The sequence below is a fragment of the Misgurnus anguillicaudatus genome, chromosome 7, assembly GCF_027580225.2.
Source record: "Misgurnus anguillicaudatus chromosome 7, ASM2758022v2, whole genome shotgun sequence".
Lineage (NCBI taxonomy): Eukaryota > Metazoa > Chordata > Actinopteri > Cypriniformes > Cobitidae > Misgurnus > Misgurnus anguillicaudatus.
The window spans coordinates 27842766-27858322 of NC_073343.2; the positions used below are offsets into that span (position 1 = coordinate 27842766).

At 38.4% G+C, this 15557-nt stretch overlaps 1 protein-coding gene across 2 annotated transcripts in view; it reads right to left on the reverse strand.

Annotated features, from left to right (window-relative positions):
• Positions 1–280: 280 nt before the first annotated feature.
• The window catches only part of greb1 (growth regulating estrogen receptor binding 1), a 49447-nt gene continuing 34170 nt past the window's right edge, over positions 281–15557 (reverse strand). Inside the window, exons 18-32 of one of the 2 annotated variants that reach the window (XM_055172594.2) lie at positions 14867–15215; positions 14667–14782; positions 14373–14578; positions 9613–10079; positions 9235–9337; positions 7713–7868; positions 7165–7304; positions 5142–5300; positions 4808–5012; positions 4533–4695; positions 4223–4444; positions 2527–2662; positions 1659–1859; positions 984–1122; positions 281–818 (exon numbers count right to left, since the gene is read on the reverse strand). In XM_055172594.2, the coding sequence (XP_055028569.2) occupies positions 655–818; positions 984–1122; positions 1659–1859; positions 2527–2662; positions 4223–4444; positions 4533–4695; positions 4808–5012; positions 5142–5300; positions 7165–7304; positions 7713–7868; positions 9235–9337; positions 9613–10079; positions 14373–14578; positions 14667–14782; positions 14867–15215 (2926 nt within the window). In that variant the 3' untranslated portion in view covers positions 281–654. Of the gene's footprint in view, positions 819–983; positions 1123–1658; positions 1860–2526; positions 2663–4222; positions 4445–4532; positions 4696–4807; positions 5013–5141; positions 5304–7164; positions 7305–7712; positions 7869–9234; positions 9338–9612; positions 10080–14372; positions 14579–14666; positions 14783–14866; positions 15216–15557 lie in introns of both variants that reach the window. The other variant, XM_055172593.2, reaches the window with a different exon arrangement.

Here is a 15557-nt window from a genome sequence, read left to right on the forward strand (position 1 = left end):
AAAAACACTAATAAAATACGAATAATTGAAAATTTACTTTTATGTAGAAAGTAAAAATACTTAAGTACTATACAACTCTGACTTTCTCTAAAGAAAAATATTAATAAAGTAAAGATACTTGAAAATGTACTTGAGAAGATCTGATATATTGTTGAGATTTTTCACTTTAGCTGACCTCGATAAAATGTCATTATTCTGCCATCTAGTGTTCATACAGTGTTATAACAAAAACACTCAGCCAAAAGCAAAAAATTGACAAACTGTTTGTACAGATTTGAAATGTATGACGTAAGTACTTTAATAAAGTTACGGCCTTATTCACACACATCACAACATGCCAAACACAGCTACAAAAATACTCTTTTCTACAAAATACCTCTGAATCTGTTCTTGTAACACTTCGTAACGTTTAGCAAGCTGATAAAAAGTTCCACTTAAGACAACAATAAACACAAAAAGATAAAACATAGAAAGGTCACTGTAAATAAATACATTTTAAACAACCATAAAGACATAGGTAATGTAATAACATTATTAAAAATCAACAACATACAAATAGCAGAAGAAATTTACAGCAGATTGTGTGCATTATATACAGAGCTCATGTTATATACAGTTAATAAGACCAAAGTGATTGAGTCTTTAGCCTTTGACTCATATGTGTTTCCCTGTGAGAAAAAAGAGAGGCTGGTCCTCTTTGGCGTTGGCCGTCTGAAACTCATCGCTTAGACGAAACCTCCACTCGTCCTCCAGCTCCAGTCGAACTACGGTCTGACGCAGAGAGCTCCGGTTGGGACAGATCACACATAGAGTTGCACCTGGACCAGCAAAGGGGAAATATATATTAAAGACTGAATGTAAGTAAGAATAATGTATTCCTTTACATTTATGCATTTTGCAGATGCTTTAATGGCAATGGATGCAATGTCCTACCAGCAGGAACACCTAATTCAAAAAGCATCCTATAAATATTTTTTTTTTACCTTTTAAGAACTGGAACTTTTTGAGAAATCCTGGTGTTACAAAGGAATCACAGAAGTATAATAGCAGGCCACTGAAGAGCAGTCCAGTAGTACTAATGTTAATGGAATGAGGCCTGGAGCTCACGAAACAAATCGTCACCTATACACAAAAAACAGAAAAAGTTCAAATACCTCAAAATACTACATAGTATTAAAAAAAAGTGCTGTGTGTATATTTTAGCGCCATCTAGAGTTGAGGTTGCAAATTGCAACCAATGCCTCAGTCCAAAGCTCACCCCTCCCTTTTGAAACGCATAGAGAAGCTACGGTAGTCGCCACAGGACAAACATGTCATTAAATGAGACAACACAGAGACACGCTATGTCAAACAGTTTATCCATTTAGGGCTACATGGCGGCACAAAATGGCGACTTTTATGTACGGGGACCCACAGTGTATGTAGATAAAAAGTCTAATTTTAAGGTAATAAAAACAATACAGTTCATTATGTAAGGTTTTTATACGCCGCTGATAATATAGTTATGTATTTTATATTGCATTTCTGTCAATAGACCCTCCTAAAAATTACACACTGCACCTTTAATGCCTTTTAATATGGAATTTACATGAGTAGTAGTAGTAGCATTAAAGTACTACTGTTTTTGTAAATGATTGACATTTGAGTTGTTAAGGTACCTCTGGACCGAGGTTCAGATAGCAGTCGACAGACAGAACCGGGTGGCTGTAGTTTCGGGCACTGAGTGAGAACAACCGATGACTGATGTGCTGCAGGTATTTCTCCAGCAGAAGCTGAGCCGGCGTGGCAAGGAAAAGATGCTTGCTGTCTGGAGCACAGATATACTGAGATGGCTGGATCGTGGTGGGTACATCCGTCATCTGAAGAAAATTTAGGAGAACAATTGTTTTAAATATGCAATATGTCACGTTCACCACTAGAGGTCGCTAAACACCAACGGCGTAGCTTGATGACGCTGTGAAAGAGCGTGGAATGATGGGAGTTGTAGGCTTCACTTTCATTGTCGATAAGAATCGATCTGACAGGACGCACAAATCATGTTCATGGATGAAGTAAAGTTTTATAACCGTTGGATTGTAATGTAAATGCACACTAGACACTATACGTACTACTTTCGCATACAGCACATCACAGTATCACGAGAGCGACACAGAAGTATTGCTTCTAAATGGCTATCGTGATACTTTGATGTCACATGCAGATCGGTCTTCACACTGACACATAAAGTCAAACACATCTATGACTTCTATGACAGCAAAAGCAGATAAGCAGGACATTACATAATTGACAATGACCTTATGAACAGAGGCTGCAAATTCTCTGAATTCAAACGTTGTTGAAACGATTGGGATAATGTAATTTAACAACACTACGCTAGTAGTTTTTAGATATTTGAGTGCTAAATCTTACATATTGTGCCTTTAAAGTGCCTTGCACTTTGCATTAGAGCATAAAGGACAGAGGTGAGGGGGCGTATATTATAAATGCATACAGTAAACCGGTTTTAGACTGTGGATAAAAGCATACTTTGGTTTTGATGATGAAGGTACCATATCCACCAATGGCGATCTGCTTCTTCATCACACTGAAGTTGTTGAACCTACAGATGAGGAGTCCTGCACTGTGGGCTCGTAGGTTAAAGTCCACATCATCACATGTGAAACTATGTTGACGACAGTGGGAAATAAAATTAACATTTGGACAATAATAAAAAAACAGTAAAATTTGCGGATTTCAAACCATAGGCAGAGTTTGGGGGGCCTGGGGGGGTACTGGCTCCCAGACCTATGAATGTAGTATAAGAATTCATATTTTATTTGTCTAATCTTGATATTTTAATAGGTAGATTAAGTTACTTAACTCTTTCCAAGCCATTGCCGAGTTATCTCTTCAATTAAGAGAAAACATTTGCATTAAAAACGTGTTCCTGATGAATTTTTATGTTAATCCGCAAATCTCGCAATTATCCACTAGATTACCTAATTTATAAAAAAAACTGAAGCAAAAAAATGTATTTACTAATTTTAATCTCTGTATATGTTTTGATAGTCATTCTGAATCTGATCTCTAATAAAATTCTTTCACAAAAATGCAATTATTTTAGCTTTTTGCTAAAAAATGTGTATTTTTTTAAAGAAAAATACCCATATTTTTTTTATTTTTTTGATAGGATGATAGTCCCCCCCCCGTTTCGTTTGTTTATTGTATGTTTAAAAGCACAGGGTATGTTTTTCATTTGATATATTTGTATGTTTATATATTTTTAGATTTTTTTTCCTGGAAGGCATTTTGTGTGAAACTTTTGTGAAAATCCAAAAAAATGCTGGAGGGCTACTTTAAAAAATGGTTGGCAGGGAATGAGTTAAGGATAAAATAGTTTTAATTCATTTAAACAATATTTAAAAACCATTAAGCCGCACTCTCTCCTTAAAGTAATAGTCTACTCATTTTCAATATTAAAATATGTTATTACCTTAACTAAGAATTGTTGATACATCCCTCTATCATCTGTGTGTGTGCACGTAAGCGCTGGAGCGCGCTGCGACGATTCGATAGCATTTAGCTTAGCCCCATTCATTCAATGGTACCATTTAGAGATAAAGTTAGAAGTGACCAAACACATCAACGTTTTTCCTGTTTGGGACGAGTGGTTGTACGAGCAAGTTTGGTGGTACAGGGTAAAACGTGGCGCTTTTCTAAGCGGATTACATTTTATGGCGTAATAGCACTTTTGGGAGTACTTCGACTCGACGCAGTAACACCCTCCCTCTCCCATTATGAGAGTGAGAAGGGGAGCGGACTTTTCAGGTGAGTCGAAGTACTCCCAAAAGTGCTATTACGCCATACAATATAGTTCCTCTTTTAAATCCGCTTAGAAAAGCGCTACGTTTTATTTTGTACCACCAAACTTGCTCGTATAACTACTCGTCTTAAATAGGAAAAACGTTGATGTGTTTGGTCACTTCTAACTTTATCTCTAAATGATACCATTGAACGAACGGGGCCAAGCCAAATGCCATCGAAGCGTCGCTCCAGCGCCCACGTGCACGCACACAGACGACAGAGGGATGCATCAACAATTCCCAGTCAAGGCAACAACATATTTCAACATTGAAAATGAGTAGACTATTCCTTTAATTTCAAAGTATTGTAGTACCTTTGTTTGCCTGTAGGTGCCCCCAAGCACTCCGCCTATGTTTCAAACCAATGTTTGAGAGCTCACCGGTTCTGGTTGTACTGCACATTTTGAGTCAGGTCCACGTTGAGCAACAAAAAGTCATGTAGGTGACCCCGTGAGAACGGCTCTTTCTGTCGCCCGGCTCCACCTCCGCAGCTCGACCACTTCCTCATCCCACATAATCCGTACTGAGTGATGTCCGGAGAAGATTCCATGTGCTGAAGAACCTGTTTCAAAGACACATTTCGTTCTGTCCCTATAGTACCGCTGAAACAAAAACCAAAAAGATAAAGTTAGGAAACTACAAATCAAAAATAGCAACATTTGTGGATTTTAAATAACAGAATCTAAGCACCTTTTTGGGTCGACGTCAACGCTGTTCCACATGACACACGAATCATCTGCGAGAATGATAAAGGGCCAAACGTCCTGTGGTCGGCTGCCGTGCTCCACCCTCTTGCTCCGTTCCAGCTCCAGGTTATGATAAGAGAGCTCTTTGATCAGAAAATGAGCTGCTCCTGAAATAAAAAAGTCAAGGTAAGTTGCAGTAAAACAGATCTCACAAAGACTATCAAGTGGATCAACATTACCCACGTTATGTTTTGTAAACGTTTGCCGGATGAGTGTTACCTATTCCAGCTCCATTGAAGATGGTCGGCAGGACAAGCATTATATGGTTTGGCCAGTATTTCTTATAGACGGCCATCTCGTACTCTTTAATGACCAAGATGTGCAGGTGAGCGGCTCCTTCCATGGCATGATAGAGATTAAACAGGCCGTGCTCATGGCGACCGGTGGTGGGTGTGAATATTGGACTTTTGATGACATCAGGGTTCTGTAAAAATTAATATTCAGTCTTAATTGGTCAAATTGACTTTATTTTTAATCTTTGACATGACCTGCTTCATATAATATAATATAATATAATATTTTTTATCTGTTTTTTTAGATATCTGGTCTGTACCCAATCAGATGTAAGGGGCAGTCTCATGCTCTCTAGCTGTCCTCCTGTTTGGCTGAAGGAGAAGTGATGTGCTTTGGATTTGGGAATGATGAAATAAAGCTGGATTTCCTCTCCCAGTAGAAGGTGTGAGAAGGTAAACGTATGTAGGGTGGACTCATACTGCTGAAAACACAGGCAAACAACATCTCAATAATCAGAGCAAAATGCACATTTTTCAAATTACAATTAATCTTAAATTAAAATACAAAGGATAATCAAGGGGCAAACTTCCGGTCTCTCTCACAATTCATTGACTGGCCACTAGAGACTGGAGTTAATCCCATAGACCCCCCATGTTAAAATGGCCAACTTTACAGCAGAAATAAATATGCTTACAGCCTGTTAAAAAAAGGGATTTTGGTCTATATAGCTAATTTTGTCCTTCATGACAACTGTGAGGCGGGTGAATCGTTTTTTCTAACTCATTTCTAACACAAATTATATTAAGCTTTAAAATTCTGCATAATTAACTCTTCTTTTATGGTAATAGGTAATACCGTGATTATCCACTAGATGGCGCACTTACACAATCTTTAAAAAAGTGAATAAAAAAATTATTTATTAATTTTAAACTCTGTGTATGTTTTGATAATCGTTTTGAATCTGATCTCTAAAAAAAATTCCTTCACAAAAATGCAATTATTTCAGCTTTTTGCTAAAATAAAAAATAAAAATACCCATACACTGCAAAAAATGACTTTCTTACTTAGTATTTTTGTCTTGTTTGCAGAAGAAATATCTAAACATTCTTAAATCAAGAAGTATTTTCTTGATGAGCAAAATGTCCTAAGAAAATAATACTAGTTTTTAGATAAAAAATATACAATTCAAGTGAATCTGTGATCAAAACAAGCAAAAAATATCTGCCAATGGGGTGAGAAAATTTTACTTGAATTAAGTGTTTAAGAAAAAAGAAATCTTATTTCACAATTTTTTTTCTCACCCCATTGGCAGATAATTTTGCTTGTTTTAAGGACAATTTCACTTAAATTGTAAATTATTTGTCTTAAAACTAGACTTATTTACTAAGGTCATTTTGCTCATCAAGAAAAAGCATCTTAATTTAAGAATTTTTAGATATTTCTACTGAAAACAAGACAAAAATACTAAGTAAGAAAGTCATTTTTTGCAGTGTATTTAAGTGTTTATAAGCAGAGAAAAAAATATAGATAGAATGAAACGTTTTTTTTTCCAATTTTGTTTGTTTGTTTATTGTTTGTTTGAAAGCAGAGGGTCTGTTTTTTCATTTAATATATTTGTATGTTTATATATTTTTTAGAAGAAAATTTTTCCTGGAAGGCATTTTGTGAAACTTGTGAAAATTACAAAAAATGGTGGTGAGCAACTTTAAAAAAGAAAAAAGGCTGGGGGGGAATGAGTTAAGGCCGTGGTCACTTGACTGACAGGTGAACTGTCGCTAATGTCTCTACCATCGAGCTAGGCGGGTGTGGTTTCATCAACCAGGCACCTCAGCTCCACACACGTCACGCCTCTTGTTGCCATTTTCGGTTATCCGGTGTGCGGTGAAGCGCTGCCAAGATGGCGACGACAGGCTACGCCAACACTGGGCTTCAAAAATGCTCTCCACAAACCAACGGGTGATGTCACGGACACGACGCTCATATTTTTTACAGTCTATGGCAGGGGTGGGCATTCCTGGCTCTGGAGGGCCACTGTCCTGCAAAGTTTAGCTCCAACCCTAATCAAACACACCTGAATGTCATTTCCAAGTCATACTGAAGCCTTTGATTGGGATTTTCAGGTGTGTTTGATTAGGGTTGGAGCTAAACTTTGCAGGACAGTGGCCCTCCAGGACCACGAATGCCCACCCATGGTCTATGGGGATAATGCAAAGTCGTTTTTGCAAACACACCCTATACTGACACGTGGTCGAATACCGTATTTGTCTGATCAGAATCAAGTATTTCAGAGAAACAGGTCATACGTTTATTTACTGTAATGTAAAAATCCCATCGTGCATTACCTGGTATTGTGGAGTAAAACCCATGTACTGATGACACTGTTCACAATGATGGTAAGTGTTGTACGCCGCATACTTGGAGAGTTTTATCCGTGCCGTACGCCTGCGTAAAAACACATCCTCCTGACGTCTGGACTTTCCATCTAGAACAGTATAAAGAGTAAAAAGCTCTTAAGAACATGACTCTAATGTACTTAAAGGGATAGTTCACCCCAAAACGAAAATTTTGTTATCATTTACTCTCTATTATGTTGTTCTGTACCTGAGTTTGAACACAAAAGAAGATATTTTGATAAATGATGGTAAGAAAACAGTTGATATTCACTTCCATAGTAATATTCCTACTATGGAAGTCATTGGGTAAAGTTAACTGTGTGCTTAACATTTAACATTGAAATATCTTATTTTGGGTTATCCAGGTTCAGAACAACATGAGGAAGAGTAAATAATGACAGAACGTTTGTTTTTGTGTGAACTATCCCTTTAAATTCCCGTAAAGACTGCAGTAGGGCACACGTAAATGTACCACATAATACTCTTGACAGTCTCACCATCTGCATTTGGACTGAAGTCTAGTGAATAGATTGTGCTGATGTCCTCATATTTTGGGTCATGGATGACGTAATCAAAGGGCATCCCACTTAAAATCTCTTTGTTGGGCCATGATGCAACAGGCTGATGATATCGCACCAAATCTGTTTTACAATCTGGAGAACAAAAAACATAATTTTACTGATACATGAAAGCAAGACAGTTTTATAATAATTAGGATTGAAACCTACAGTGGATCAGAATAAGTTTTGCATTTTGATATAAAATGTGTTGTTATTATCAAAAATCATTAGGGAACAATTATTGATGAATTTGAGATCGTTTTTATGTCTCTTATGGCTCAAAATACCATATAGATAATTTATCTAAAGCAAAAATGTGCTGTTTTGGGTGTGTCCCTTAAAATGCAAATGAGCTGATCTCTGCACTAAATGGCAGTGCTGTGGTTGGATAGTGCAGATTAAGGGGCAGTATTATCCTCTTCTGACATCACAAGGGGAGCCAAATTTCAATTACCTATTTTTCACATGCTTGCAGAAAATGGTTTACCAAAACTAAGTTACTGGGTTGATCTTATTCACATTTTCTAGGTTGATAGAAGCACTGGGGACCCAATTATAACACTTTAACATAGAAAAAGTCAGATTTTCATGATATGTCCCCTCAGCATGCACTCAAACTGGCATGGACTCCACATGTTTGTGCAAACCATGATGATGGCGGTATCTGAGAAGAACGTTGTGTGTGCTTCAATGTAAGCAATGAAATTTGACTTTTTGTACAAAGGATCTTACATAGTCAGTGTCACAAATCTGCTTATTTATCATTATAAACATTTCCTTTGTCATTTTGTCAATTTCATGAGTTAGCATTAACATGTTATCAAATATGATAAAGGGGAATGGTCATTTATAGTGACCTCTTTCCGCTGATTGTGGGACATCAATGGGACATATCATGAAAATCAGATTTTTCCATGTTTAAGTGCTATAACGGGGTCCCCCGTGCTAAAAAATGTGAAAAAGATCAACCCAGTAACTTGGTTTTGGTAAACCATTCTCTGCAAGCATGTGAAAAATGAGCTCATTAAAATTTTTCTCCCCTTGTGATGTCAGAAGGGGATAATACCCGCCCCTTAATCTGCACTATCCAACCATGGCACTGTCATTTAGTGCAGAGAGAGGGAGGAAGAGAGACTATAATTCACAGCACAATTGAGTTTTAATTTTAACAAACCACCATCATGGCGATCAGTGTTTGCATTTCATCAGCTCATTTGCATTTTAAAGAACACACCCAAAACGGCACATTTCTGCCCACACCTACAAAGTGGCAATTTTAACATGTTATAATAAATTATCTATATGGTATTTTGAGCTAAAACTTCATATATGTAGTCTGGGGACACTAAAGATTTATTTTATATTTTAATTTTTTTTGTGAAATGTCTCCTTTAAGATTGAATTGTATTTGTCTGCAGCCTAAAGACTTTTGTGTATTGTATTATTAGTATATACTTACTGCAGTTGATGTCTCCTTCATCATAAATGTCCACCTCCATGAGTCTGATTAGCATGCGAGACAGAATACCCAGAAACTGCAGATATGCACCTGTCTTCCCCACCTGGCCACACATAAAACATCCCACCAGTCAAATGTGACCCTGTTTGTGAAATCCAGGCTAAAATCGTATAATCTAATGATGAGATTAGGAGCATCAAAGTCTGATTTCACATTGATGTCAATCTTTGACATGACCTTACTCAGTCAATATTAAAGATGTCAAGGTTATATTTTTTTTTTACACAGAATGTCGGATGATATTATGTAGAAAATCGACTTTGGGTCACAAATATTGACATTAGCACTCCATGTTTATTTATCCAGAACGTTCTTTACCTGTGGCGGGCCGCTGAGAAGCAGCCTCCGTGGGTGAAAGTTATCATTGCGTCCTTCTGCCCGGTTACTGCCGTCCATGTGATGGGGCTTAGGGGCGGTCCACTGGCGATAGTAGAGCGACTGCTCCGTGCAGGTCATCATCTTGCTGAGGAGGGGTCTAAAGGAGCTGACCCACTCTACAGAGGAGTGAGGGAGGAAGGAGGTGGACTTAGGCAGCCCGCTGGGATCCACGGTGGTGATGAGGTCATACACGGCCTTCGGGAGCAATACCACAGGCGGGCGGCTGAGATTTCGAGCCCACGAGCAGCTCTGCTTTAGAGGGGAGGCCCAGGAGGATGAGGAGCCAGAGGAGGTGGATTTGGACTGCCGCCTTTGGTTGGGCTGCTTTTCTGGGTCCAAAGGAGTCCAGTTAGATGGGGGACACTGGGTGCCAGTTGGGGAGGAGTTAGCCAGGCTATCGTTGTTTACTATAGACCACCAGAAAGAGGTGAGGTCATTTTGAGAGAGTCCATTACAATATACATAATACAAAGCTCCTCTGAATTCACTTTTTTACCCATTTTTACAGGTAGTTCACAAATAGGACACATTAGTCCCATAAAAACTCACAAAGTCACTTGTTTCTTATTGTTTATTAGTTTAAAGCAACACTATGTAGTTTTTTACCTTTAAAAAATGTCTCTAAAATTATTTCAGTAATAGAACAACTTTTAACTGGACAAATTGTACTGTTGCTGCAACCTGAGCAACCTCCTAGCTGCTACAAGCGCACTCTGAAAGTGGCGGTCGAGGGTAGAGCACACAGCCCCGCCCCTCCCCCTGCCTGCAGAAGAGTGTCTGATACCAGGCACTGTTGCGCTTTTCAACCACATGGGGGAGCTGTAAGTCATTTTTACATGGAAACTACATAGTGTTGCTTTAAAGTGAAATTCCACTAAAGGTATCAGTTTAGGTTATTTATTTTGGTTACACAAAAATTTTATTTTTTTTGTTTTTCCCATGCCGTCATGATTTTTCAGAAGCCCTAAACGGACAAACTGCTCAGATGATGACGTTCATCTTGTGGCGGCTACCGTAACTATGCGTTTTAAAAGGGAGGGTGAGCGAGGACTGAGCCGATGCTTGCAATTCACAATCTTACCACCAGATGTCGCTAAAAGCTACATAGTAGACCTTTAATATGCTGAAGCTCCAAAAGCACATACATCCCTCATTAAAATGATCCAAATGAATGCAGTGGATTAATAAATATCTTCTGAAGAGAAACAATATCTTTGTGAGAGAAAACAATATTTTGAGCTTTTACTACGGGTCTGTTGAATGCTTGAATCTGATTGGCTAATGAAAGTTCTGAGGTGTGCAATTATTTCCTGGGAAACACACGGCGAATGTAGTTCCAGACAGCTCTCTTGACTGCATTACAGTTCCAGATCACTTCGCATAGTTAAAGGAATAGTCTACTCATTTTCAATATTAAAATATGTTATTACCTTAACTAAGAATTGTTGATACATCCCTCTATCATCTGTGTGCGTGCACGTAAGCGCTGGAGCGCGCTGCGACGCTTCGATAGCATTTAGCTTAGCCCCATTCATTCAATGGTACCATTTAGAGATAAAGTTAGAAGTGACCAAACACATCAACGTTTTTCCTATTTAAGACGAGTAGTTATACGAGCAAGTTTGGTGGTACAAAATAAAACGTAGCGCTTTTCTAAGCGGATTTAAAAGAGGAACTATATTTTATGGCGTAATAGCACTTTTGTGAGTACTTCGACTCGGCGCAGTAACACCCTCCCTCTCCCATTATGAGAGTGAGAAGGGGAGCGGACTTTTCAGGCGAGTCGAAGTACTCACAAAAGTGCTATTACGCCATAAAATATAGTTCCTCTTTTAAATCCGCTTAGAAAAGCGCTACGTTTTATTTTGTACCACCAAACTTGCTCGTATAACTACTCGTCTTAAATAGGAAAAACGTTGATGTGTTTGGTCACTTCTAACTTTATCTCTAAATGGTACCATTGAATGAATGGGGCTAAGCTAAATGCTATCGAAGCGTCGCAGCGCGCTCCAGCGCTTACGTGCACGCACACAGATGATAGAGGGATGTATCAACAATTCTTAGTTAAGGTAATAACATATTTTAATATTGAAAATGAGTAGACTATTCCTTTAACTGTAATAACGGACTAACAAAAACAACATGACAGACGCAGAGAGGTAGCCTCGTTCACACAATCTCTCTCTCTCGCTCTCTCTCTCTCTCTTTCTTTCTTTCTCTATCCGTGTCTCTGTCGCTCTCTTTTGTATTAACTTCATTAATAACTGCATTAGAATGCTATCAACGGCTCAAGCCTTCATTGCCAGCTTTGAAATGACGTTATGGAACAAGCAAAAGACCTGTTGGATAAGATGCAGAAGAAATAGTCCTACTCAATAGAGATTTAAGTACAAAAACCGGACAAATCCATTTAAATATATCATGTATTCGATGTCTTGAGGTCTGGTAACCATAGTATAAGCGAAATAATTGACTCCAGGCCGTTGACTTACTAGAAAAACAATGCACACCCGAGGTGGTGATGCGGTTACTAGTCGTCAATTATTCCTTACTTATTTAACAAACAATCCTGTTGTGAAACATACAGATCATCGTGGTGAGTTCAAATATGGTGGCACATCGATAACATTGACTCTCATTAGCTCTTGAGTGTCACATGATGAAACACGCATCTGACAACTACAAGAACCAATAGACCCCTTCAAGGTTTGTAAACATTGAATGACTATCGGGTGCGCGCGCAGCATGGGGTCAAACTGTTCATACCATCCAGGCTTTATAATGTAATATAACAGGGCTGAAAAATGATGACTTGCCTCAAATGAAGTGAGCACTACAAACACAAGCCTCTTTGATATTTGCATTGTTCCAGTCTGCACGTTAATTGCTTGCAGCCGCAGATGTTGTATTTTTTTGTTTTTGAGATTCTGCATGAATCTTACCCACGACGTAAGTAGGCATTTTTGACGATACCGAATAATACGCAACTCAATCTGCTGTAATGGCTTTTCTGACCCCGACATGCGCAGTGGGAACCGCCTGTGACGTGAACCATGAAGGGGTCTATAAGGTTCAACATTATCTATGTTTTTCGGATGACATTTTAATATAAAATTATTTTTTGATGAACTGAAGAATGGGAGTCATATACAGTAGTGGCCATCAGTGATGTACAGCTTCGAACAATAGACATCTTTGCTCTTTAATTAAATATTTTAATTTTTTTGTAAAAACCTAAGCTCAACATTAAGGAGAAATTAAAAAAGCACAACACATGTGCAACGTTTATAAACACACAGCCCAGGACAATGACTACAAAATAATACCACAAAAGAAGATCAACAAATATTAATAAAAGATTAAATTGTAGTCAATGTATGTATTACCTGTGAGCTTTTGGTTTTTCTATGCATTTTCTGTTAATTCGAAATAAAAACCAGAAATTAATATTTCCAAAAAAATACCTTAACTCTTTCTCCGCCATTGATGAGTTATCTCGTCAACTAAGAGAAAACATTTGCAAAAATATAAAAAAACATGTTCCTGATGAGTTTTTATGTTAATCTGTAATACCGCAATTATCCACTAGATTTTTATAAACTTACCCAATTTATAAAAAACCCAAGCAAACATGTATTTACTAATTTTCACAAAAATGCAATTATTTCAGGTTTTTGCTAAAACAAATATTTTTAAAGAAAAATACTCATATTTAAGAGTTTATAAAGCAGAGAAAAAATATAGATAGGATAAAAAAAGCAGAGCGTCTGTTCTTTCATTTGGTATATTTGTATGTTTATATATTTTTAGAAGAACATTTTCCTTGAAGGCTTTTTGTGAAACTTCTGTGAAAAATGCTGCCGGGCAACTTTAAAAAAAAAAAAGGCTGGCGAGAATGAGTTAAAGATGTTTCGTACATTACACATCTATTTTTATGGTTTAATCTAAGCGGAGGGCTTTAACTCTTTCCCAGAATTATCTCATCAATTAAGAGAAAACGCTTCCCTGCCAATGACGAGTTTTTATGGCAATCCATATTTCCACTATTATCCAATAGGTGGCACTCTTACCCAACTTATAAAGACACTAAAGCATCCACTGATCCAAAAACAGTAAAAACTCTGAATATGTTTTGCTCATCGCTCTGAATCTGATCTCGTACAAAAGTCCTTTACAAAAATGCAATTATCTCAGCTTTTTGTTCAAAATTTGTTATGTTTGAAGAAACCTACCCATATTTGAGAGGTGATTTTTTTTTAAGCAGAGGGTCTGTACTTTCTTGATATATTGTAAGGCATTAAACTTTTGTGAAAATCATATAAAATGGATGGCAACTTTTTTTAAACGCTGGCAGGGAAAGAGTTAAAGGCAAATAGGATAGTAGGCTGAATAAATAAGGAGAGAATTTTCATATTTGGCTGATCTGTTCCTTAAAGCAGGAATATGATATTTATTATTATTTCTTTAATGACACTTCACCTTTAAAACAACTACAAGTTTCTGATTGGTTGATCAGTCCATTTCATTTCTAATTTAAGTCATTATATCACTTTGATCATGTCCATAAATCAAATACAATCAGGAGATATTGGAGTCTTGTGAGCAAATCCCTATTCTGAACACCCCCATTCAAATGGTTTATGTTCAGAATTTCAGTATATTGTTTTGCATTTCATGTTTTCTGAGTTTGCAATACTGACCATCCACCACAACCTCTTCTTCCTCGTTGTCAGTGCTGCTGAGTTTTTCCGGGTCACTCTCAGAAAGGTCACTGGGTGCGTGTGGCCCATGCTGGGCGTCTTGTTTTGCCTTCAGTAGATAAGCGGCGAGCCCCAGCTCCTGCTCCAGAGAGGTGCGCTGAAGAGACCAGCAGCTGATCACACGCAAGTCACAGTATTTCAGAGATCTAAGGAGACAGGTGAGGGGAAACATAAACTTACAGTGATTATACTTTAATTATGCATTTATTATATGACAAGACGTGCTTGTTTTACCTGGGTAGAGATTCTCCAAGTGGATCCATTCCCGTTAAAATAAGTATACAGGGTAAGGCTTCAAGCTCTAGGTATGTGTGAGGAGCCCAGTCTGGATCCACGATCTTCAGCCAGACCTGCAGACATATAATAATGATATACCATTATTAAGGGATATCAATTTATAATTAAATGAACTAATAACTGAAAAGTGCACATACCTTCAGCTGGTCCAGGAAGTGTTTTCCCACATTGAGAGAAGAGCACGGATCTCCCAGGATGATCTCGAACTGCTTGTGGAGGCCGAGCTTGTTTCGGACGTGACAGAGGCGCTGGTGTGCGAGGGCAGCGAGGGCGGGTGAGGGGATTCTCAGGAGGATCATGTGCCCGTGACGGCTGGGGCATCGCTGGGATGTGCTGAGGAGACACTGCATCATCTCAAGCGTCTCCACTGAGATGTGTTTCTGCAGAGACTGTAAGGTCTGTCCGCCCGCAGTGGCCATCAGAGCCAGTGAGTAATGCTGGATCAGCACATGGGTACGAATCACTGCACTGTGAAGCTTAGGGAACCTGGGTTTGGAAAGATTTTCTGTTAATGGGATTTGCTAAATATTTTATTACATGCATTAGAGATGCGCGGTTGGCGGTTACAGCCGCGGACTCGGGCGGATGACGTGACGAAAAATTATATTTTAATTAAATTCGGGCGGGTGGCGGATCGACTGCTTGTTATTAGCTGTGTCCTTCTAAGCATGCGACTTTAAAAGGTGAGCACTCTGTCTTTCAAGGTGGCAGCCTCAGAAGTTCGCGAAGAGAACAGAAATGAGACGGTCTAGCCTTCTGAGGACCCATAATTTGTGTCACCTGCTGCACACGCCCCCAGTAGCGCCCACCGCGCCTGTCAGCAGAAAA